We start from the raw sequence: 26,074 nt of genomic DNA, 5'->3' as shown, positions 1-26,074 counted from the left end.
CAGAAGATAGGAGGTCACACAACAGGTGACTCTAGAGAGAACCAAGGCCAGTCCTTAAGGTCATCACACACACATAGAGTGTTTTAGTGACAGTGGGAAAGTATCTGTGTTGGTATGTGGTGGACGCTGCTGGTGTCCCTAGAATTGCATGTCCTTAGAGTTGCATGTCCTCTAGGGATGCCCAAAGCAGCAGGTGGCCCTCATTCTGTGGCCTTTAAAAAGGCCATAGAGGATTAGCCCATTGGAAACATCATCCTGCCCAGGGCTCTGGCCAATCCATTCATTGGTCGGCACTGTCCATCATGGGGTGTCTTTGGTGCTGGTGTGCTGAGCTCCTAGGACAGGATTTCGATGGCTTGTCATCAGCTTGTGTTCCTTAATTTTATTCAGCTTGTGGTCTGACCTGGAGCTGCTTCCCTGGGGATTGTCCTTGCTGACCCACACCAAAAGCCTAACAATGACTAGATGCTATTCCTCGCAAACCACCCGGCGATGCCTGGGGCCAGTGACCTCGAAACTTCTAGGGAGGCCCAGGCAACCCCAGGGGCCTCCCGATCTGCAGCGCACCCCCACTGCTGCGTCTGCCCTGCTCTTTGATACACTGCTTTGGAATGACTCATAACTAATGTTTCCTGTCAACAAAAACAAACACCCAGGGAGAGGCCCTCCTTGCCTAAACAATTCTTGAAATTGAACTGGAAGCGAAAATCCATGACACAAAGGGCTTTGCAGGGGAAGAGGGAAGGGGAGAAGCCAGAATAAAAACAGATGATCCAAACAACCGGGCTGGAGGAGGCACACACTCAGGTGGGTGGGCTCCTGCCCGCCTCTGAGGGAGGGAACAGAAACACTTGGCTTCTTCCCCACATCGGAACTTGAAGGTGGTGCTTTGCCCCCATCCCTTGGCAGGGACCTCACTGGGTCCATCTAGCCACACTTCTTTTTTTTTTTTTTTTTTTTGCTAGTTAGCCCTGGGTTCCAGATCATACCCAGAGTCATTGTGAAATGAGAAGAACGTGGGCTTTGAAGTCAACAAGGCCTGGCCTGCCGAAGATGGCCTGGCTTCCTTCTGGCTTTACAGCCTCAGCAGGTCCCTTCACCTCAAGGGACCTTGGTTTGCTGATCTGTAAAATGGGTGCGATGCCTGTCTGGGAGATTGCTGTGGGAATTAAAGAGGATACACGCACAGTGCCGAAACAGGGAGCGCGGATTGCCTAATGGCTGATCTTATTTGATTGAATATATTTATCTCTCCAATAAGCCTTCTGGGATTAGTAAGAGGAAGTTGAACAGAATTCCTCCTCCTCCAGTGGACACCTGCAGCGACATAGGGAGGGAGGGAGCAGGTAGCTTGGTCTGTACAGCAGCCGCTGTGACTTGGGGCTTTGGACTAATGGAATTGTGTTCCCTTGCCACAGGAAGGATGCTCATGGACATGCAGAAAGGCGGTGCCCTGATCCCAGGCCACTGGTTTATTTCTGGTCATGATTGATGACCTTTACTGCCTTCTCACAAGCAAAAGGATCTCCCTTCAGCCTCTGGCAAATGTCCACAGGTCCAGGCATGGGCATGTTGGCCAGGGTGCAGACACTGAGAAGGCGCTGGTCCCTTGGGCTCAGCATGCACACAAGCAGGCCCCACTGCCTCCTGAGCCTCTGGGGATGGTGCTGGGCTTGTGAAAAGAGTCTTACAAATCTCAGCTCGGGCTTAGCTCCCGGACGGCAGGGTAGAGACCACTGGTTGGATTCTGGAGGGGCACATTCCATTTCAATGGAAAGAAGAACTTTTCATCAATGATAACAAAAACTTTCCTGGTGCAGTATGGATTCTCAGAAACTTCATCCCCCTTTGTCCATCCTTAACTTGTTCACTGGTGGTAGTGTGTGTGTTTAGCCTAAGAAACAGTCTTTAGAAAGACTGTTTGATCTCAAGCTCTGTTAAAGTAGATACACCTGAACCAAAGAGCCATGACCCTGACGGCCAAGTTCTGTCAAAGACGGTGATGCTAAGACAACCCAGGCAGACCGTGTTTCTCAAAAGGTGATTCCCTGGGATGAGACCCGTCTCCGCCTGGGTGTGTCCACATTGCAAAAGTCTCCCAGTGACATTGCCACATTGATCTTGGAGGAGGACTGAGGGAAGCAGGCAGGGTGAGTTTTGTCTTCCTTTTGCAGAGAACGATAACCTGCCCAAGGTGGCCCGGCCAGCAAGTTGCAGGTCTGGCAGGAGAGACAGGTCTTCTGGCTCCTATATAAAGCCTTGTGTGGAAAATGAGTGGGCTGCCTCGTGAGCCCGCAGGGCCAAAAAGAATCAGATCACTTAGGACCATCTGGAGCCCAGATTTATTCCATGAAGGCATGCTCTTGGACTGCTGTGGGGAGCAAAACCTGGAATAATATTCAGGAGTGTGATTTGGCAATATGGATCAAGACCCTCAAAGATGCCTCCGTGAATGAAGAAGTGCTTTTTACTTCCAGGAGAGTCTTCAAAATGGGCATCAGGTTGAAAGGTTAAACATCGAGTTAGCACATGACCCAGCAGTCCACTCCTAGGGTGGATGCCCAAAGAAGTGAAACATGTATCCGCACCAAAAACGTCATACATGAATGTTTATAGTGGCACTGCTTATAATTGCCAAAAAGTGAAAACAGTCTACTGTTCATTAATTGCTGAATAGATAAATAAGATACAGTATATCTGTATATGGAATACTATTTGGCAATAAAAAGGAATAAATATTGATAGATGTTACAACATAAGGGATCCTTGAAAAACTCTGCTATTTGAAAGAAGCCAGTCACAAAAGGCCACATACTGTGTGATTGCAATTATAGGAAATGTCCAGGAAAGGTAAATTTATAAAAAGAAAATTTAGATTAGGGTCATGACAAAACTCACCTTGCCCTTCAGAATCAATGTGGCAATGTCACTGGGAGACTTTTATAATGTGGACACACCCAGGCAGAAGTGAGTCTTGTCCCTGGGAATCACCTTTTGAGGAAACACGGTCTAACTGGTTTGCCTTAGTTTAGATTGGGGGTTGGAAATTGGTGTGCGTGTGGAAAATGGAGATCGAGTGCTAATGAGCTTGATGCTTATTTAAGGGGAATTGAAATATTTAAAAATAGATTGTGGTGAAGGCTGCTCACTACTGTGAATATACCAAAAACAAAGCAAAGCAAAGCAAAACATTGAATTATACAACCCCTGACAATCACTGATCTGTTCTCTGTCTCTATAATTTTGTCATTTCAGGATTGTCAGAAATTATTATAAATGGGATCATGTAGTATGAAATCTATTGGGATTGGCTTTGTTCACTCAGCCTAATTCTCTGGATATTTATCAAGTTGTTGGGTGTTTCTATAGTTCATTTCTTTTTTATTGCTGAGTAATATTCTGTGGTATGGATGTATCACATTTGTTTACCGAAGGATATATAGACTGCTTCCAGTTTGGGGCTATTGCAGATGAAGTTACTGAACATTCATGAAAAGATTTAAATTTTTTCCATTTTTATGGGAATAGAATTTTTTACTTCTCTGCAGTAAATGCCTAGGAGTACAATTGCTTTGCCATAGAACAGTTACATGTGTATTTTTTAAAATAAAAGAAATGGACAAACTCTTTCCATAGTAGCTGTATCATTTTATAGCAAGTAGGAATGATCCAATTTCTCTGCATGCTCACCAACATTTGGTGGTATTGCCATTTTTTATTCTGGAGATAGATAGTGCTATCTCATTGGGGTTTTAATTTTCATTTCTCTAATGAATAGTGATGTTAGATACATTTTCATGTGCTTATGTATTTCCTCTTTCATGAAATGTCTCCTTTGGGATTTTTGATTTTGATTTTTCTATTTTCTTATTAGATTTTTAAGTTTTTTTACTGTTGAATTTTAAGAGTTCTTTATATATTCTGTATTCAATATAGTAATTCTTTGTCGAATATATGGTTTGCAAATATTTTCTCCCAGTTTGGAGGTTGTCTTTATATTCCTTAATAAGATCTTTCATGGGATGAAGTTCAAGTTATCAGTTTTTCCTTTTACTGTTCATAAGTTTGGTACCTCGTCTAAGATCTTTTGGGCCACCTCTTAAATCCAAAGACTTTCCCTATGTTTTTTCCTTAATTTTTAATAGTCCTAAATTTTATTTTTAAGTCTTTGATCCATTTTGAGTTAAAATCCTAAAAGATATGATGTGTAAGTTGAGTTTTTTTCCCCCCTTCTATGGATGCTCAATTGCTGACAGTTCCATTTATTGAAAAGGCTGTCTTCATTGCATTGAATTGCTTTTGTATCTTTGTCAAATATCAGATGGATGTATTTGTGCAGGTTTATTCTCTACTGTGTTCCACCGATCTATATGTCTATCCGTTCACCAACACCACATTGTCTCTATTGACAATTATCTAGTGTCTCCAGATAATAAGTCTTCAAATTGGCTGCACTGATTTCCTCCCATATTATTTTTCTTTTTCAAAGTGTGTTAGCTATTATAGTTCTTCTGTTTTCCCATATGAATTTTGAGGTAATCTTGCCTATCCTCTATCTATAGAAATCTCACTGGGGATTTAATAAGAACTGCTTTAACCTTGTTTGTCAATTTGGAAAGAACTGACATCTTTAATATGTTGTCTTCCAGTTCATCGACATGGTATATCTTTTATCAGAAATTTTGTGGTTTTCACCATACAAGCCCTGTATGTATCGGGTTAGTTTTAATGTAAGCATTTTTTAGGTGATTATAAATGGTATTTTAATTTCAGTGTTCATTTGTTTACTGTGTGTGTGCGCTCACACATGAACTTTTGTACATTTAGCTTGTATCTTGTAGCCTGTATAAACTCACTGATCAGTTCTAAGAGCATTATAACATTTCCATGGGATTTTTGTATATAGGCAATCATACATCTACAAATAAGGATGGTTTTATTATTTCTTTTTGATCTTGTATATTTTATTCCCTTTTCTTGGCTTATTACACTGATTGGAACTTTTATTACTATATTGAATAACAGTGGTTTGATTTTTCATCATTAACTCTAATCTTAGGTGTGGTCTTTCTATAATGTTCTTTTTCAAGTTGAGGAAATTCCCTTTTTATTCCTGATAGTTTTTTTTTTTGGATATATATTTTTTGAGAACCATAAATGGATATTGAATATTGTCAGACCTTTTTGTATGTATCAATATATTCATATGAATTTTCTTCCTTGAACTATTAACATGGTGGATATGTCCATGTTTTTTTTTTTTTTAACCATTAAACCAGTCTTGTATTGCTAGAGCAAATACCAATTGGTAATGTTGTAGGGACAGATGAGACAAGGTACTGAATATAGCAGGAAACTGTTTTATTTGGCTGCAGCCAAGTTCAGAGGGGACAGCTTTTTCTGTAATCAATCAATCTCCTGAACCCTGTGGTTTCAGAATTTTATACCCAGCACTTGAGGGGAGGGGCTCAGAAGTTCACAGTCTGTAGAAGTTCACATAAAAGCAGTTTTTTTCTTTCACTATTCTGGGCAAGTTAACCTTTCAAAGACAACACTTGAGAAGGGGGAACTTCTTCTCCCCTTTCTTTCCTCCCCCTGCCAGCTGTTACCATGGAGCCCAGTTGGTAACTTATCTTAGAAATGTAGACATCTTTGTGAAGCCCCAGCTCAAGGCCAGAGGCCTTGTTTACATATATCTACAAACTACTATACTGCATACATATTGGTGAAAAACTAGTAAGGGGGTGTCCAGCACCTGGAGTGCTGATTTCTTCCCAGCCAGTGGCCAAGTAAGTCAGAGTAACACGAAAATAAGAAGTATATCTACATTGAACTCTTTTGTAGGTCTCTTTTGCTGACAGTCCTAAAATCAGCCAGGGTGAAGATTTCTGTAGAGAAATGGGGTGCCACTATAGTAATAGTGTATAATTCTTTTCATATATTGTTAAATTCTATTTGCTATCATTTTTAAAAGGGATTTTGTATCTATATGCATGAACTATATTGATTAATAGTCTTATTTCTTTTTTTATACATGTTTTTTGGTTTGGTAAGTATTTACTGTTGTTCTATTTTCTGGAAGAGATTATATAAAATTGCTATTGGCTTCTCTTAAAGTGTTTGATAGATTCTCCAGTGAAATCACAAAGTCCTGGAGATTTCTTTCTTTCCTTTTTTTTTTTTTTGAGAGTTTTAAAATGGCAAATTCAATTTCTTGATAGTTACAGGGCTACTCAAATGATCTAATTCATATTGGGTGAATTGTTGTAGTTTGTATTTTCAGGGAATTGATCCATTTCATCTAACTTGTCATATTTACGTGGGTAGCATTGCTGGTGGCATTCCATTACTACTCTTTGGATATCTGTTGGGTCTGTGGTAGTAGCTCCTATTTTATTCCTGATATTTGTAATTTATGTTTTCCCTCTTTTTTTTTCTTTTGTCAGTCTTGCTAGAAGTTTGCCAATTTTATTGATATAACAAAAAAGGAAGCTTTTTGTTGCATTTGTTTTTTTTTTCTATTTTTCTGCTTTCAACTTCATGGATTTTATCACTTTATTATCTCTTTATTTCTTCTCTTTTTTAAAGGTTCTTGAGGTAGGGACTGAGATTATTGACTTGAGGTTTTTCTGCTTTTCTAGCATATTCATTAGGTGTTATCAAATTTCCACTCAGCACTGCTTTACCTGTATCCCAGAGATTTCAATATGTTTTATTTTCATTTGATTCAATATTTTTTTAAAATGTATCTTGATATTTCTTCTTTGGACTATGAATTATTTAGAAGTGTTCTGTTTAATTTACAAATGTCTTGAGATTTTCCTGTTATCTTTCTGGTATTGATTTCTAGTTTGATTCCATGGGACTGGAGACATTCTTCCTAAAATTTTAATTCTTTGGAATATGCTGAGGTTTGTTTGTGATCAAGAATATAGCTTATCTATCTATCTTGAAGTATGGGAAAATGCAATATGTCATCATTTAAAAATATAAATTATAAAACTTATGTATAGTGTAATTCCATTTTATTTTAAAAGTGTGTGCATATACATATTCATGAGAAAAATCCTGAAAGTTTATACATCAAGATGTAACTATCCTTTATTTTTTTCAGCCTTTTATTTTATTTTGTCACTTCTGAATTCTCTAAGATTAAAAATTCTAACTTTCATGATCAGAAACTTTTTTTCAAAATAAAAAGAACAGTGCATAATGTGTTATAATATTGGAGCTTAAAAACTGGGCTATCATTTACTAATCAAGTGACCCAGTTACCTCAGTTAATCTCATTGAGCCTCATTTTTAGAATCTGTAAAATGGAAATCATAATGTGCATCTTATACAGTTATCATATTAAATAATAAGTCAAGGCCAAGATTTATTAAAGCATTTTGCAAATGCTCAAGTAGATTGCACAAATTATGGTGGTGTTTTAATTAGAAGGAGGATTAAAAAAATTCTCTTGGGTCCTTTATAACTATTTACTTTTAAGCTTCTGTGATTCTTTCACTGAGGAGCAAACAAAAGGATAATAGAATTAAAAGGACTCTGAAATATCTTGTGCCTGTAGACAGAATTCTCCACAATTGCTGTGCCTCAGGTATTTCTGGAAGCCTGTGAGTTTAAATAGGACCCAACAAATTTGTATTTTTTCAGCAAAGTTTCCTTCAAATGTCTGTGCTATTGTTCCCCTGGCACAAGAGTACTTACTGCAACATGGAATTTAATTTCTGGTTAGGAAAATAAAGATATTGGGTTAAGATACATTCCATGCTTGTATAATTATACCAAAATGGATTCTGCTGTCATATATAACTAAAAAGAGTCCATAAAAAAAAAGATATAGGGTTAAAACTTTTCTCCTGAAAGGGAAGAAAAATTTTCTGAAGTTTGTTTTTCACTTTACTAGAAACTCTTCTTCTTCCTATGAAGTTGTAATTGTTCCCCAAAGCGGGTGATTGCAATCAGAATCCCAAGAACAGTCTATCGGCTTTACAACCACCATTTCCTCATGGCAGGAAGGGAGTGGGGCCTGCTGGGTGTGTCAGGGAGGGACAGAGGGTTTCGAGGTGACTGGGTTCCCTCCTGTGTTACTTAACTTTAAAGTCCTCCTCCTTGCCTGTCTGCGACTCTCCATTCATTGCAAAGCTGGCCCTGTGGGAACTTCTGCAGTATCTCCCACCCTCTTAGTGGTAACCTTCAGCCTTCCTTCTGGGTCTTCTGTCCTTCCTTCACCAGCAACCAGTCACTTGGATTAGAAGGTGACCTTTCTTTCCTCTTATATGATACTCTCTTCCAAATCCACCCTCTCCTCTGGATGGTGTCTTCTGGATCAGGAGAAGCATGGCCTAAGCTTTTCTAAGGATATTGCAGAGGATCCCAGAATCTATTCAGTTAATGAACTCATCCACGCTTCAAGACTCAGTGTAATATCAGCTTTCTCAAAGTTCACTATTCATTCAAAACATAGCATTCATGCACAAATGGCATTCTGCTATTTTAGAAGATACAATTATGATATCTTTTTATTACCTGCTCTTTGCCAACCAAGACTGGGAGTTCTTTTGGGCTCAAGGACTTTCTCTATTGTGTTTTAGTTTAATTGTAGCATGGTGAACACATAACATAAAATTGACCATATTAAAATGTACATTTAAAAAATGTACAATTAAGTGGCGTTAAGTACACTCTCAATGTTGTACATCCGTCACCACTATCCATTTCCAGAACTTTTTCATTATGCCGAACAGGAACACTCTATCCATTAAACAATATCCCCATTTATTTTTTTATCTTCCCTCTTGTGTTGGAGGACTTGCGTTAGTCCAGATAGGACACGATGTGAATGTGCCCTTGGAGCTGGCAAGGCATTGGCTAAGTTCCTGCCACCTTCTTGACACCTTGTGGGAACTTAAATGCTCTTAAAAATTGAGCTAACCTGAGAGCTGGGTATTATAGGTATCCTTTACAATTCTTGGCCCTTCGTTTAAACTCTTCTCACAAATGAAATCCTATCACTTGCAGAAACTGAAGGTCATTAATTTAAGCAAAACAAGCCAGGCACAAAAAGACAGATAACACACATTCATTTGTGAAATTAATAAGTTGATCTCTAGAAGAATAGAATGGACTAGTGGCCACTAGAGACTGGGAAGGGCAAGGGGCAGGGGTGGGAACCAAAGAAGTTCAATAAGGGGCACAGAAATGCAGTTAGAGGGGAAGGATTCATTCTGTTTTTCTATAGCATAGTGGGGCAACTATTGATTAAAATGTCCTATGATGTATTTCAAAATGACTAGAGAAGAAAAGTTTGAAATTCCTGACACATAAAAATGATCAATGTTTGAAGAGAGGGAAATGATTAATACCCTGATTTGATAATTATGATTGTGTATATGTATTGAATTACCATGATATAGCCCACAAGGATGTACAAATATTATGTTTAAACTTTAAAAATTTAAGAAAAGAGAATGACCTTGGTTTTTACTGCAGAGAGGTCTCTCTTCATGAACCTCCAGATTCTGTTATCAATTTTTTTTTCAAATCAGTTTCACTCATCTAATTTTGATAGCCATGTGAATGAAATAAAAGCTGAAGCAATGGAACCCACTCCTGAAGGTGCTCAGAGCCTGATGTTGGGGTGATAGAAAGGGTCTTCGTTCCACTTATCAGATCTATGGGCTCTCGACTTGGAAATCATGATTTTAATTATGGTGATACAATCGGAGAACATGTCTGCTTGAGTTTTCTCAAAGGCAGATCATAAAAAGCTTTCCTACTAGAAAACTGGGGAGAGAGAGAACTCGATGTAGGGTACATGATCCCCATGTTAGGACAGAAAGAGCAGCTCCTTGAATATCAAACAGACAATGGAGGAACTACCTGCCTCCAGTCCCCCCTGGCAGTGATTGTTCTGTGACTTAGGAACCAGAGAGACTTATCTGGGAGAATGTAGCTCATGGTCTCTCATGAGGTTTCCATCAAGCTGTTACCTGGAGCCGGTGTCACCTGAGGGCCGGGATCCACCTCTAGGCTCACTCACACCATTGTTGACAGATGTCAGCTACTTGTGGGTTGGTGATGTTTCCTAGAGCAAGTGATCTGAGAGCCCAAGACAGAAGCCATGGTCTTTTACAATCAAGTCTCAGAAGTTATACGCTACCATTTCTGTGGCCTTCTGTTTTTCACTGATCAACTCTGGTCCTTGTGGGAAGGGACAACAAAAGGATGTGAATTCCAGGAGGCAGGGGGCATGGGGACCATCTGGGAGGCTCCCTGCCGTAGACTTTAGCCCCTCCTACTCTGTCTATCCTTGTCAAGTTCATCAATAACCTTCATATCACTAAATCCAGTGGCTCATTCTCAGTCTTCTTTTTATAAGACCCATCATGGTCCCTTCTGAAAACACTCTCTTTTCTTTCTTTTTTAAAATTTATTTTTTCTTTTTAATTATTTATAACATTAGAATGTACTTTGACGTGTCATACATACGTGGAGTATAACTTCCCATTCTTGTGGCTGTGGTATTACACTGTGGCATTACACTGGTTGTGTATTCTATGAACATAGGAAAACCATGTCCGATTCATTCTACTGTCTTTCCCATTCCCATCTCCCCTCCATTGCCTCCATTCCCAATCTGGTGAACAACCCCCACTCACCCCCCCACCCCTGTGCCTATTGTGAGTCAGCATCTGCATATCAGAAAGAACATTCGGCCTTTGTTTTTTTGGGATTGGCTTATTTCACTTAGCATGATTGTCTCTAGTTTGATCATTTATCTGCAAATGCCATAATTTCATTCTTCTTTATGGTTGAATAATATGGTGTATATGTATTACATTTTCTTTATCCATTCATCTGTTGAAGGGAACCTAGGTTGGTTCCATAGCTTAGCTATTGTGAGTTGAGCTGCCATAAACATTGATGTGGCTGCATCTCAGTAGTATGCTGATTTTAAGTCTTTTGGATATAAACCGAAGAGTGGGATAACTGGGTCAAATGATGGTTCCATTCTGAGTGTTCTGAGGAATCTCCATACTGCTTTCCAGAGTGGTTGCACCAATTTGCAGTCCCACCAGCAATGTATGAGTGTGCCTTTTCCCCACATCCTGGCCAACATTTATTGTTATTTGTATTCCTGTTGATTGGCATTCTGACTGGAGTGAGATGGAATTCTCAGTGTAGTTTTTTAAAAATATTTTATTTTTTTGTTGTAGTTGGACACAAGACCTATTTTTTACTAACTTATTTTTATGTTGTGCTGAATATCGAACCCAGGGCCTCACACATGCTAGGTGAGCGCTCTATCACTGAGCCACAACCCCAGCCCTCAGTGTAGTTTTAATTTGCATTTCTCTAATGGCTGGTGATGTTGAACATTTTTTCATATATTTGTTGACCGATTGTATTTCCTCTTCTGTGAAGAAACACTCTCTTTCCTTGTTACTAGGTTGGAATGTCCCCTCCAAAACTCACATTGAAATTGAATTGCCATGGTGATGGTATGAGGAGGTGGGACCTTTAAAAGGTGATAGGTCGTGGAGGTTTCATCCTCCTGAATGGATTAAGGTTGTTAAATCTTTTTTTTTTTTTTTTGGTATTGAGGATTGAACTCGGGCACTCAACCACTGAGCCACACCCCCAGCCCTATTTTGTGTTGTATTTAGAGACAGGATCTCACTGAGTTGCTTAGCGCCTCACCATTGCTGAGGCTGGCTTTGAACTTGTGATCTTCATGCTTCAGCCTCTGGAGCCACTGGGGTTATAGATATGGGCCACTGGGCCAGGCAAGTTTGTTAATCCTTACGTGGATTTGTTATTGATGGAGGGGTCAGTTATGGAGGGTTAGTTATGGATACAATCCCATGACAATCCTTATAAAAATGATGTGTTTGGCTTGGTTTCCTCTCTTTGTCTTGCCCATGCTTGCTTGCTCTTTTTCTGCATTATGATACAGCACTAGTATCCAGCACCACATTCTTGTATTTCCTATCCTCCAATCATGAGTCAAATAAATTTCTATTGTTTATAAATTACCCAATCTCAGGCATTCTGTCATAGCAGCAGAAAGTGGACTGAGATTCTTGGCTTCCAGTATTTTCCTGGTTTAATTTCTCCTTTATCTTATCATCAATCTACCTTATGCTGTACTTGCTAATTTACTTGCTATGCTAATTGTCTCACTCATATCTAAGCTCCATGATATTTTTGTCAGTGTCCTTTGCTATTATAGTTATTATTGCAGCTGATCAGTGCCAAGCACATGGTAGGCCCTGAATTTCCCCAGGGAAATAAAGCATTTCCTCTAAAACTGTTCAGAATCAAAACTGAAATGGGAGGAAGGAATCATTTGGACAAGGTGAATTTTATTTATAATTTCAACTGGACCATACCAGGGAGTCTGTAAGTTCAGGATGAACTTGATCCAGGTCTCCATGGAAAAGAAAACAGTACTCAGCTGAGTCCTCATCCCTGACAGTATGGCTTCTGGAGACCTTGATGCAGGAAGGTCTCTGCATTCTTACCAGGAAGACAAGCTTCACAGCACCTGGGGTGCCAGGACTTCTAACTCAAAGAGACTAAGCAAACCGTGTGTAATCCTAAGAGATTCTCTCAGCTTCCTTTACTCTTGGGTACAGGCTGGGATGAGTCTGGTGGCCCCTTAACTTTTTGAGATGATGAGTCTCTGCTATAGACTGAATGTTTATGTCTACCCAAATTCATATATTTTTTCCACAACCCCTCTATGTTGCTATTTGGAGTTAGAGCTTTAGGGAGGTAAGTTAGGTTACAAGAAGTCATAAGGAACAAGCTCTAACCCAACATGACTAATGTCCTTACAGGAAGAGACACCAGAGAGCTTCCTGGTCTCTCTGCCACATAAGAACAAGGTGGGAAGATGACCATCAGCAAGCCAGGAAGAGAAGCTTCACCAGGAACCAAATCCTACTGGCACCTTGATCTTGGAGCCTCCAGCCTACAGAACCATGAGAAAATTCATGTCCATGGTATTGAGTATGGCAGCCCAGGTAGAGTGAGATAGGCTTTGTGCCTCTCACAGCCACTCTGTCTATACTGTGCATACACCCTGAATTCCATCTCCATCCAGGCCAGGATGTCTCCTCGCTCTCCTTGGAGGCCCTGGCTAGTCCCTGAGGTCTGGCTCTGCTCTTGCCATCCTTCTTGAGATGCCCTCTCCCCTCTTTGTGCTTTTTAAGTTCACTCTCTCTCCTCTTTTGCAAAGCTGTGTTTGATTGCCCTGTGCTCTTCCTTCACTCGTCTGGTACATTTGTATTCAGCATCCTGCATTTTATTATTTACATGTCCTGTGCTTGTTTGCAGTGATGACTTTGGCTCCATAGACCCTGGAGAATTTGTTTCTTGATGACAAGGACTTTGCTTTGTCCTTCATAGCTCATCAAAGATGTCTGTAGTACTTGTTAACTGAGTGATAAGCATACAAGGTGTGAGTTTCTGTAGAAAGTCAGACAAAAACAGACAGAATTAAAGAAAAACACAAGAGTTAAGAGGAATCCCCAAACAACTGACTCAGGCTTCTCTTGTGTCTGAGATCCAGGGTGTACCAAGGACTGTCCCCTCGAGGGCACTGCCTGAGAATACAGACGCTGGAGGCCCTTGGTCAACTCCTGCTCTTTTGGCCTCGCTCCCTGTTCTGAAGCCCAAAGGGAAAAGGGTCCTTGAAAGCTTTTGTGCCACTGGAAGGAAAAACAACTTGCATGAGGCTCTACCCCGAGATCAAATTCTTAAACAATTAATGAGCAAATTGGGGCAAACATGTTAGGCTGGAGTGGAGGCTGGGTTGTATTTGGGAAGAAGTGGAAGGCCCTGGGGAAAGAGGGAAAGAATCAGAGGACAAGAGCAGAAAGACATGAAGACAGGAGGGGAGAAAGACACAGAAAGGGAGGGAGATCCAGATGTGGAGAGATGGTGGTGAAGGGTGCTGGGGGGTGGGGAGGAGGAGAAAGGAGAGGAAGGAAAGAGCCAAGAAGACACCCGGCAAAGGGCAGCTCTAAAAAGTCAAGCACATAAGGAAATCAATAAGAATTCCAAGAGAACTGGAGACAGGACTAGAAATAGAAAACAGACAGCATGAAAAATCCAAACAGTCAGGGAAATGGGGGAGGCCCTTGGGGGAAAGAGAGGAGGTCAGACTTAAAAGTAGAAACATTTGGCGTCACAACATCTTTTATTGGCGTTTATGAAGAAGCCTGATTGAAGCCCATGTTTGTGAGTCTTGGATATATACCTTAGGCAACCTCGAGGGCTTGGAATCTAGTTGACAGACTTCTGTTTTTTCTCTGCAGGGAAAATTGCGAATCAAGGCTTTGCAAAAGGCCTGAAGTAGACATTCACATCATCCAGCCATTCACCCAGACATGTATTGATCATGCTGAAAATTTACCTTGAGCTTCTGCATCAGGGTATCTTTTGGGGGACCCCTTCCAAGTCCCTAAAGGGGCCCATGGTATGTTCATATGATTATATACTTTTTTTAAAAATTTGCAAAATGATATATTTTAATTGCAATCAGTAAGATGGCTGCCCTTTCCCTCTTCCTCTGTTTGTTCTCAGTCACTTAGTGGGCAAACTATCTCCAGCTGTCCTCATACAGACATGACTTCAGGGGTATTTCTACCACCCTCTGTGTTCTGGCACAAGAGTCCAGGCACGCTGGTTTTATCGTCATGTGAACGCATCCCAGGGTACTAGGCCCCAGGGGAGAAGGGAAGCAGAATAGAAAAGAGTTCTGAAATACATAGAGCCAGACACTGGGAAATTCTTACAATTACCAGGTGTTGAAACAGGATTTAGTTCCCATCGAAGCCTAATCACAACTGAAGTGAATGAATGAAATGCATATTGACATAAATATGTGATTGTCCACTTTCCAAACACCACTAATATAATTTTGTCTTCACTACAGCAAGAAAGGCTCTAAACACAAACATCATCCCATATGAGGGAACTCTCTTTTTCCCTGCAAAATGAGAATGTGAAAGGGACCAGATTCCAGGCTCCTCATGTCCCATATGCCATGTTGAAGTTTCTATGTTCTAGGTTAAAGAAATTTTCTTAACTGTTCTTTGGACTTTCCTGATGTCCCTTCAGCCTCTTAAACAGAGGGCTTCATTGTTGCAAAACCTCTTTGTGTGTTTTTGTTCTCTTTCCAGTGGAGACCTCTATTTGGCCACAGAACTAAAGTTTCCTCACAGGTTTTGGATTACAAATAGACTCTTACTCTATGCCCTGGGTCTCCTCTGGGAACACCATCTTATTTTCAAAGTTGTGACTGTGCAGAACTGGGTTTTGCATAAAGCCACTAAGATTCCAGATACATGGACTGAAAATTTCCTTTTAAAATTAGATAGGGGAGTTTGAACCAGGGTTCTTATTTGGATAGCCTAGTTCTTGGAAATGCAGCTGGTGTCTTTTGGAATATTCTAAAGGAGCCTCTATGCATAAGTTCAAGCATTTGCTTGCTCAGCATTAGCCTCCATATGGAGAACTTCCTATGCAGAGGGCTGTGTGAGGACTTTAGGAAATGCAAAGGTACTTTTTGTTTATCCTGGCATAACTCTTGTGCAGGTTAAATGTTCTCCAGTTTGTTTTTTTCCTGTAGACATCTCCAAATCTGTGCTATTGTGAAATCCTTTCTCATATCTAGTCTCAACTTTAACTGAAGATGTTTTTGTTGTTGTTGTTGCTGTTTAAGACCATTTAGGTTTTACTGGAGAAGAACAACTCTATCGTTTTTTCCCCCTAATCTTCCCTTCTGAAATGAAAGACAGTGATCTAATCACCTTGAGGTATTTTCTTTTCCAAGCAACAGAGTCACTATCCTTCAAGGAGCTTCTGCCTGATCCACCCTTTGGTGAAGGTGATAGGAATGGAAGTCGGGGCTGCAGGGGAGAGAATTCAGGGTCTCCACCAGGCTGAGCGTACAGCCTGGGTTGTTAGGACCTGTTTCCCAGCTAGGTCTCTCGTCACAGCTGGAAGAGTTCAGGGAATATTCTGGGACATTGAGCCTGCTGTGAACATGGAGAACCGGCAGAGTGAGGGGGAACCAGGTACCGCTGAGCCCAGCCTGGCCGACCAGTGCTGCAGGTGGTGGGATGTGAAGTGTCATTTGGTCTCTGGGTTCTCTCTGAGTGGTCATCCACTCATTCAGGGTGCAATCCGACGATATCAGTGGTGAATTCTGGGGGGAAAATAAATCAAACAAATCGAACAAAGGAAAAGGCCAAAGTTGTATCAACAGGCTGGGTGGAAACAAACTCCAGCCCACCCATCTGCAAAGATCTGGCGTGAGGATGAAGGCTCTAAAGGAGACAGTCAGTCTGTGGAACTGAGTGTCCCCTGGGACAGGTCCTGCCCTGTGACTATGACGGTCAGCGGGATGGTTGTGTCTGAAAAGAAAATACAAGGCCCCTGATTCAAAAATCAAGAATTCCAAGAGAGTGACAGCAGAGCCTAAAGGCAGCTTGAGGTCTTCAGAGATGAGGCTTGTGAAGCTGGGTGAGCAGTAGAGGAACTCGCTCTGTGCTCTCCGGGGGTCGTCCATTCCCATGGCTCCCCAGATCTTCAACCCAGCCCAGCTTCAACTTCAGACTTCTGACTGTTTACAAGTCCTATTACCTAAAACCAATGAGACTAAAAATCAGATTTCTCATCTGGTCCTATGCCCTCTAACCATCAAACTAAATTATAAACTTCTGTTTCTCAATCTTGCTTTCAGAGACGGAGGAGGCCATTTTGCCATCTGCCCAAATCCTTCTGGCTTTCTCCCTCCCCAGATTCCCTGCCAAATTCTAGCTCTTGGTATTTTTAATCCATTTCCCTCTTTCTGCCATTGTTCAACCCCCGTCATCCTAAGCCCTGTGCCTCTTCTTGTATTATCTGTCATCCAGGTCTCCTAACTAGTTTCTGTCTCTAACCTTCTCTTCCAATGGCTGCCAGCATGTTTTCTCTTTCCCCCCAAATCAACCCCCTGATGTGACAGTCGCCCATGACTCTCCTTTGCCAGTATGGAGCCCAGAGCCCTCAGAATGTCTGTGAAGCTCTTCATCACCTCATGCGTGCCCACCTTTCCGTTGTCATCTCTAACACCTCTAGCCAGAACGCGCTAGGCTGCTCCACTCATCCCATCAGGCCTGTTTTGAACAGGGACTCAAAGCCAGGTCTATGCTGTGCGTTCTGTCATGAAGGTGACTAGCTCCGGGAGTTCATGGCTTGCGGGGAGGAAGATGGCAGAGGAGATATCCTGGTAAGGTAATGAGGTGAGTGCTTGGGGTTACAAAAATGCAGCCTCAGAGGGTTATGGGGACAGGGAGAAGGTCTCCAACCTGGGGGTGAGGGCAGGGGGGATTGGAAAGCCTGAGAGGTTTTCTAAAACATTCAGTCTTGGAATTGGATCCCTAGGGATGTGTGGGAGGTGGCCACCCAAACAGGAACCAAAGGACATTTTGCTTCTTCGTGCCTCTGGGAATTTTCACATACTCTTGTTTTTGCCTGTGTCACCCCTCCCCATCATCTGCCTGGGTGCTTTCAAGACATGACTGGAGGGGTACCTCTATGGAAAGTCTTTCTAGGTACCCACTCTGCCCCCCTTCACCCGCTAAACTGATGACAGAGTGTCCTCCTCTGCTTCAGGGCATTTTCCATTCTTCTTGCAGTGCCTTATAATTATTGTCTACGATCTTCCTCTTACACTTGTGAGTCTTATTCACCTTCGTGTCCCCTAAAGTCTAGCACACGTGTGCACACACAGTATTCAATAATATTTGTCCACCAGCTTTATTCTCACAAGTGCTGTATTCACAACAGAGAGGTGAGGTCCCTTTGCCTTCAAGGTTGGTCACACGGTGCTTGGGGTCTGGGACCCATCAGCAAAATAGATTTTGTAAAGCTGACACATGTCAAGAGCTGAGCTGCTAGGGTGGTGAGGGACCGAGCACGTGTCATCTGAGAAACTCTTGAGGGCATGAACACTGCTTAGCCTGGAGAGGAGAGAAAGCAGTGTGAGCCTCAATGGAATTGGCAAACTCCTGAGGCACTAACACGGGGAGAGGGGCTGCTTTTCTTTTCCAGCATTCTGGATTCCATCTAGAATGTAGAAAGAAGAAGAAAAAGGCCAATGTGTGATGTCCTATGGAGGCACCCTTCAGATCCATCCAAGGAAACATTTTCCAAGGATTAGAAGTATCCAACCTTTTTACAATTAGTTTTGAACTCCTTACAATGGTCACATTGAAAGAAATGTAGATTAGCCATCTCTCAAGGATATTGCTGCTGTTAGGCCTTGCATCCTGGGGGAAATTGGGTCAGTGACATTTTCCAAAGCTGTTCAAATGCAAGATTCTACAAGTCTACTTATTTTTACAATGTTGCTCAAATCCAAGATTCTACAAGCCTAAATTTTTATCCTGACCTGATTTTCATCCACCCTCAGGCTCTGTATTAATAATGTCGAGTTGTCATTCTGCATAAGGAAGAAAGAAGACAGCCCAAGCTGCCAAGCATGGTGCCACTGTGCCCTGCTATGCAGACTCAAATGACTCTTCGCTTCCTCAGAAGTGCTGAGCGTGGGAGAGGGCAAGTGTTCTCATGGGCACTAAGCTGGTCCTCTGCAGGACCAGGCTTTGAATACCAACTGCAAGTCCAGAGTCTGGGAAGTCGCATCAGAACTGCCACAAGGTCTTCCCTGTGTAGCAGGGATTCATTCCCTCCTCCTTCTGTTTGCACTTGGCTCTAGAGGGCATGATTTCCTGTAATCAGAACTGGACTAGGAGAAGGGACAGTTCTGGAACAAGTTCCTAGCTACCCTCCTGGGCCTCAGAGTAAGGAGACAGGCTATGACTACCTTGAAACTCCCCTTGGAGTGGAAGCAATTAGCTTGCTGTAGTTGTCCTAACAAAGTGCCACAGACGTGGAGTCTTAAAAACATAGAAGTGTGTTGTTTTATAGGATTAGAGTCTGGAAGTCCAAGATCAAGGTGTTGGAGGAGGTTGTTTCCTTCTGAGGGCTGAGAGGGAGACTCTGTCCCGGGCCCTTCTCCTTGGTTTATAGGTGGCTATCTTCTCAAATTTTTACATTGTCTTCCTGTATGTGTGTTTGTCCAAAATTTCCTCATCTTGTAAGGACACTAGTCATTTTGGATTAGGGAGAATTCTAATTACCTAATTTAAACTTGACTATGTCTGTAAAGACCATCATCTCCAATTATTATCATATTCTGTGCTATTGGTAATTAGGATTCCAAAGTGTGAACTTTGAGGAGACATTATTCATCCATGATAGGGGATGTATTTCTTTCTAATGGCCCATGATGTGGGCCCCCTGGTCTAAGTTTGGGTGAGAGGCAGAGTCCTGCTATAGAGACTGAGAAGCCCAGACAGATCCCAGCTGCTCGGCAACAATGACTGACAAGGGCTTCACCCTGCTTTGTCCAGACAGACCCACAGCATGGGACTGTGAGTAGATTGGGATCTACTGTCACAAAGATGTGGGCCACTGCAGGGTTCTCTCCAGTTCTGCGGGATCTGCACCAACCTCCTGTGCCAGGGCAAGGGGGCCGGTGAGACGAGCTGTCCTCTGCAGGGAGGGGCAGCTTGACAATACCAGCTCTGCCATCACCCTGAACCCTGAAACAGTGGTCCTCATGGCTCCTGGGTTTCTTCTTTACTCTAGGTCCTGTGTGCCCAGACATTCTTTCTGGCAGCTGCTCCCCACTTCCAGGCCTTCCCTGTGCAGGGCTCAGTTGAGGCCTGGCTTCCAGCCCTCACCACCTCTGTTAGATGGGCCACTCTCAGTCTCGGGCTACTTGCTCTGAGAGCTTTGCTTTGGTACAGTGGGAGGGATGTGAGTTTTGGAGCCGGTCAGATGCAGGGTGGAACTCTATTAGATGTATGAGTTTGGGAGGTTTATTTAAAATCCTGAATTCTTAATCTTCTCTTCTCTAATGTGAGTTAATAAAAGTAGCTGCCAGGTGTACTTGTCTCTAATGTGAGTTAATAAAGGTAGCTGCCAGGTGAACTTGTTTTGAGTATTAAATGAGCAAATGCAACTTGTAGTAAGCACTCCATGTTAGTGTACCCCAGTGAGGGTTCAGCTTCTCTTGTGGGAGACCTTTAGACCAGAGTCTTAAGGTCACAGTGGGCTGTAGATGAGACCAGCTGGTGACTATGGGAGGTGAGCTTCACTCATGGGCTGTGGGGCTGCCTGCGGTTGGTCTCCTGGGACTGGTCCTTGGAGTCAAGCTCCCTCCAGGTGTGCAGGGCAGTCTTCGGCACCATGCAGAATGATCTGGACCCACCTATGGCTAGCCTTCAGGAATTCCTCCCTGTGTAGCAAGTACCCTGATTCTTTCCCTTCCTGGGTAGTTGTGAGTGCACAAAAGAGGGGAAGGACTTGGAGAGGATGTTTAGGAAACACTGATTGTTATCCTCTGGCTATGGAGACCCTCATTCCCAGGTCTATCTCAACCTTCCCTGAACTTTGAGGAAGGTGTTCCATCTCACCTAGCACCTAGCACCCAGCACTCAGCCTTGTAAATGGTGAGAGGATCTCAGGGGACTTCTTCATGGTGACTCCAGGCCCAGCTCCCTTGTCTTCCCTTGCTCAGGCCAGACTCCTAATCTAAGGACCTGTTGCTATAGAAACAGCCACCAGAATGAAGGTGATAGGGAGGTTGGTATGTGGGTTGGGCCCAGACCTTTCTCAGAGACTTCCTTCCTTCCTTCCTTCCTTCCTTTTGGAGAAACAGCACAAATTCCCTACTACTTCATTTGCAGTCTTAGCCCACATGTGAGTTTTGATGTTACATTTCTCCAGTGGGAACCTTGGATCATTTTTTAGCTGACTGGCTCTGGGAGCCTTTGAACAGGCCCCTGGAATCTGTAAGGAAAAACAGGAGCCTCCGGGGATGGGCTGAGGTTGATTTAAAAGTGGAAACGTGGGAGTCAGAAGCATGCTTTATATAGTTTGGGAGGGCAGGAGCCCTGAATCCTGATTTATGAGGGAGCCCCATGAAACTGGAGGTAATATTTATAAATTCCTTCCTCCAAGGATGCATGGAATGCCCTTCAGAGCTGCAGTTAGATGGCACTTTTTTTGGGGGAAGGAGGGAGGTTGTTTAAATTCAATTATTCAATGACTGAAAGCAAAGGGAAATGTTAGGGAACTAAGTTGGAGTCCCAGAAAAACACAGGGCTGCATTCCTCTCTTGCATCCTGCATATCGGTGACTATTTATTGTCTTCCCACTGCTCCAGCCCCCGGCAACTCCCCTGCCCTTACTCAACAGGCAAGAAAACACCCCCAGTCATGGTGATCCCATTTTACAAATAAAAACATCTGTCTTGGCATCTGAGGACAGGTCAGATTTTTTGGAGGTCAGGCCAGGGTGAGGAAGAAAGAAAAAGAAGATAAAGTGTGTGTGTGCGTGTGTCAGGGCATGAGGTGCTGAGGATAGGCACATGTGCCCCAGGTGGCCCTGGATCTAGAGGCTGTTGTGTGATGGGACACATTGCCCTGGGGGGAAACTCAGTCAGAATGACTGACACCCAGCTAGGGAGTTGGCACTGCCAGCCCCATGAAAAGATCACACATACACTGTGGATTTTGGACCCACTGGCCTGTGCAAGGGACCCTTAGGACATCACCTTTCTCATGGTGGGTAGGGGAAAGAATTAAAAAGCAGCAGCCCAGGCATTGGGGGTACCGCTCGGTGGTAGAAGGCTTGCCTGGCAGGCCCTGGCTTCCATCCCCAGCACCAGGAAAAAAAAAATAGCAGTCCAATTGTGTTTCCCTCTTGGCCTGGCATTCCTGTCCTGATCCCAGCAGGTACAGAGAGGGGTCCAGCCATGTGCCTGAACAGGAGGAACTCACCATGACTAGATGGCCGCCCTGCTTCCATGTTTTAAAATCATGTAAGAATGAACACCAAGGGAAGGAGGGCCACATTCAACTTTGCAGTGGGCCCAGCTTTGGCCTTTCTTCTCCAGAGTTTCCATGGAAGAAAGAAGTGAGCCCGTTTATTACCACTCTGCTTCCGAGGGACCCACTGCAGGGAGGATCAGGGGCTGTTAGCTCAGCTGAGGGCAAGTGGAGGCCCCGGGGCCCCTCCATTTCATCTGCTAGCTCCTGCCCAGACATGTGGAAGGATCATGAGTCGTGCAAAACGTGTGCATGCATGGTCTCAGGTGGTGCATGAGATCATGAAAACATGAAAAGAAGACAGATGTCAGTTAAATTGCAGGGAGGTTGGGAGGGAGACCAAAAAAAAAAAAGAAAAAGAAACAACAACAAAACACCTTTATATTTTATATCCTCATCCCCTTCTAGCCAAAGCTTTGGCAGTGAGTGGGTCCTGAAGCTTGGAAGGGCTTCTTTAAGCTATATCTTGAAAGAAGGGGATTCAAGCCACACCTCCAGCCAGGTCCTCTACAGGGGCTAGAGAGACCATGGGAGACCTCTGTTTCTGTAGTTACTGTAGGAATTTAGGAGATGAAGATGCTGAGATGTGAGTTGTGCTTGCTCCTAGAGGGGATGTCCTGTTCCTTTTAGCAGATGGCTCTGTAGTTCAGATTCAAACCTTCCCTTGGCTCTTCTGCTGTCCCACCCCCAAGGGAGCCACTACCCAGTGACCTCTGGGCTCTCTACTACCTCTCTTACAGAAGATCTACAACCAGCCCTGACTCTTGAAGGTGTCAGAAAGGTTAGTGTGCTGGCCACGCCTAAAAGTTCTGTTCCCCTGGCAGGAGGATTTACAATCACCTGTACCAGGGCTGGTTTTCACCGGAGAACCTACTATCCAGTGAATCCTCAGAAACCAAGCCCCAAAGTGTCATGAGAGAGTCTGATCCTGCATTTCTCTGGAAGAACACTATAAGCCTCAGAGAGTGCCAATATGGGAAGGGGCCTTAGCATTAATGGTGGTAGTAATTGTCATTTATTAACCACCTACTGCATGTCAAGAATACCAATCCTCATCTTCACAAATGCTAGAGAGAAGTATTCTTGCAATCATCACAGTGGAGGCCCAGGCCAAGGCATGAGTGGCTGGGTAGCACAGTGGTCAGGGCACAGGTTTGCATTCAAATCCCAGCTCCCTGTGACATTTACTCACCAGCTGTGGGACATGGCACTGATTTTTAGTTCCTTATGTCTCAGCTTCCTCATTTGTAAGAGAAGCAGCTGCTCTCTGGTTGTGGGTTACTATGCAGACCAAATCCTCACGTTCAGGAAGGACTGCATGAGGGGCCTGTCATCATGGGGGTGGGGGGACACAGCCACACATTTTGATAGCAAGGCCAGCATTGGAATTTCAGGCTGTTCAGTGCCAGAATTCAGGTTCTTTGATTTTGAACAAAGGAAGAAGGGGTGAAGTTGGGGAGAGGTGGGAGGTTTGGGAGAGAAAGGACTTATCCAAAATTGATCATTTCTTATGATCCCAGTTAAGTGTCCACTCCCTTTGGAACTAAAGTGACATCTCTGGATGATCTGATCCTATTTCTGGGCGGGGCTGGTGTGGACAGGATGGACCTCTTTGAGAGCTTTCCCACCATGTGTGTTGGAGACCTGTCTCAGTTAGCACCCCTACCCTATCCCTTGCCGCCTTCTAACCATGGGTGCTTTCCCACAGCCACAGTGACGGCAGGAGAAGCTCCTTCCTGCTGTGATCCATCAGGCTTCTAGGAGCTCTACCTGAGTTTCTAACTGCTCATTTCTACCAACTTATCCACTCTATTGAAAGTGAGTATTTTTCAAAAGATCACATACCTGCAACCCCAATGACTCTGGAGGCCAGGGCAGGAGGATCACAAGTTCAAAGCCAGCCTGGGCAACTTAGTGAGACCCTGTCCCAAAATTAAAAGAACTGAGGATATAGCTCAGTGGTGGAGTGCCCCTGGATTCAATCCCCATTTTGGCGGTGGGTGGGGGGAGTAAATATTCAAGATACACCATATCTAGGCTTCTCTCTTTTTACTATACCTGTCAGTACAGGAATTCATTGCATTTCCAAAAAAGCACAAATTTTATGGCTTATGTCCTGGACTTACCAAGGATCATTTCAACTGGAAGAAAAAAGGAAACCAAATAGGAACATGACATCGTATTTATTTGCCTGCAGCTTCCCTCTCCCTTTCAGTCAAATTTCCCTCTTTCCAGGTGAATTGTAAGCATGTGACAACTGACCCCAGTTTTACTCCCAGCTTCAAAAGACGAATCACAGAAGTTTGGCGAAGACAGAATGGAACAAGCAAGTGCCGTTTTTGTGGAAGGGCAGTGATGTTTTTCAGAAGGCTGGGCCTCAGTCATCCAAGTCCCCATCACCACTCTTCAATCCATGGCCAAGACGTCTCCCCAGTCCAACAGCAGATGAAGTCTTCTGTCCAAGATGTTCCAGGAATTCTGGCATGGACTGAGGGCTATAATCCCCCCGGTCCCCGTGTTGGACACCTGTTAGGGATCCTGCCCTAACAGGTAGCTCTAAGATGTCACCAGGCCCATCCTGGCAGATGGCAGAGTCAGGAAACATTTACTGGTCCTTTGGTTCACTTTGGTGCAGAGGCAGGTTTTTCTGCTTCTGCTCCTGAGTGGCGGCAGCATTTTATGCTTTGCTTGGCTTGAGGGTGTTCTGCATCCTGCTGTGCGAGCAGGTGAGCAGTTGGCAGAAAAGGAGGTGCAGAAAGGTCGATGGAATCTACTTTTCCCCAAAGCAGCATTGCCCAGAGGAAGCTGGGGACGGAGCTTAAGCTGGGGACTCAAGCTTAAGGCCTGAGTGAGGTTCTTGCTGCAGTAAGAGGTGGCCTCTGCCCAGCCAGGTGGGCAGCCCAGGAGCCCCTCACTTGGACACCAGCATGCGCACAAACTCCTCGTAGTTCACTTGCCCATCTCCGTCCGTGTCTGCTGCCCGAATCATCTCCTCCACCTCCTCATCGCTCAGCTTCTCCCCCAGTCTGGTCATCACGTGCCTCAGCTCGGCTGCGCTGACATAGCCATTGCCGTCCTTGTCGAACACGCGGAAGGCCTCCCGGATCTCCTCCTCACTGTCCGTGTCTTTCATCTTCCTGGCCATCATGCCCAGGAACTCGGGGAAGTCCACCGTGCCATTTCCATCCCGGTCGATCTCGTTCACCATGCCCTGGAGCTCAGCCTCTGTGGGGTTCTGGCCCAGGGACCGCATGACGGTGCCCAGTTCCTGGGTGGTAATGCAGCCATCCCCGTCCTTGTCAAACAGAGAGAAGGCTTCCTTGAACTCGGCAATTTGCTCCTCGGTCAGCTGGTTGGCCATGCTGGCAGGGCAGGGGTGGCTGGGCTCCTGAGCTCGGGCGGCAGGCTGGGCTCTTCTTCCCAGCCTGGAAGGACAGGTGGAGATCCCGAGGGGCAGCTGCCTGTCTGGCTTTCTAGCCTCAGCTTGAATTGCTGGAGCTTAAGAAGCAGTATGGTCCTCCCCCATCCTTGGCCTGGCGGGATTAGGCTGCCATTCACAGACACCCCCGCCCCTGCGGTTGCCTGAAGGCCGGGTCCTGTTTAGACAGGAGGCCAGGAGCAGCAATCAGGCTGGCCTGCTAATTGAGCTGACGCCAAGCCCTGTGTGAAAGGCAGGCAGTTTTCCACCCTGACATCAGCAGGGCCCACAGGAGTCACCAGTCAGAATGCCTCCCATCCAGGTGTGGGGGACAACCTGCAGAGAAGTTAGTCTGACTTTCGCCTTTGTACATTTTCCTCTTTCCCTTTGTTTTCCCAGCCGTCCACCTGTCACCCCATCTTCTGCATTTCACACAATAAAATCAACAGCCATCACCCCTTTCCCCTTCAGGTGAAGGTTTTTACAGGATGAAAAGCAGACTTGTCATTACTGATAAGGACTTCCTTTCCTTGTCTTTGGTTTCCAGAGCCTTGGAGATCTCGAAGGGTTGTCAGAGGATAAAGCCTTTTTCTTTGTGTAAAAGCAGTATTTTCTTGTCTTTGGAATAGACAGGATTGGAGAAGGATTTCCTCCAACCCATTCACTCATTCATTCACAGGTATATATTGAGTTTCTA

At 43.9% G+C, this 26,074-nt stretch overlaps 1 protein-coding gene and 1 long non-coding RNA gene across 2 annotated transcripts in view; one reads left to right on the top strand and one right to left on the bottom strand.

Annotated features, from left to right (window-relative positions):
• Positions 1-23,261, top strand: part of LOC125619551 — a 64,270-nt gene extending 41,009 nt beyond the window's left edge. Inside the window, exons 2-4 of the long non-coding RNA XR_007351084.1 lie at positions 12,849-13,034; positions 14,331-14,491; positions 16,763-23,261. This is a non-coding gene — a long non-coding RNA (uncharacterized LOC125619551). The remainder of the gene's footprint in view (positions 1-12,848; positions 13,035-14,330; positions 14,492-16,762) is intronic.
• Positions 23,262-24,123: 862 nt separating this feature from the next.
• On the bottom strand, positions 24,124-25,482 carry LOC107150317 (calmodulin-like protein 3). Its single transcript, XM_015495296.2, has one exon. The coding sequence runs from the start codon at positions 25,318-25,320 to the stop codon at positions 24,871-24,873; it is 450 nt and encodes a 149-aa protein (XP_015350782.1). The 5' UTR covers positions 25,321-25,482; the 3' UTR covers positions 24,124-24,870.
• Positions 25,483-26,074: the final 592 nt, after the last annotated feature.

Source organism: Marmota marmota, unplaced genomic scaffold (assembly GCF_001458135.2).
Source record: "Marmota marmota marmota unplaced genomic scaffold, marMar, whole genome shotgun sequence".
NCBI lineage: Eukaryota > Metazoa > Chordata > Mammalia > Rodentia > Sciuridae > Marmota > Marmota marmota.
This window is presented reverse-complemented; position numbering and strand designations above follow the sequence as displayed.

Excerpts from the sequence above, each read along its gene's own strand:
- LOC107150317 (XM_015495296.2), bottom strand. The coding sequence starts at position 25,320 with ATGGCCAACCAGCTGACCGAGGAGCAAATTGCCGAGTTCAAGGAAGCC.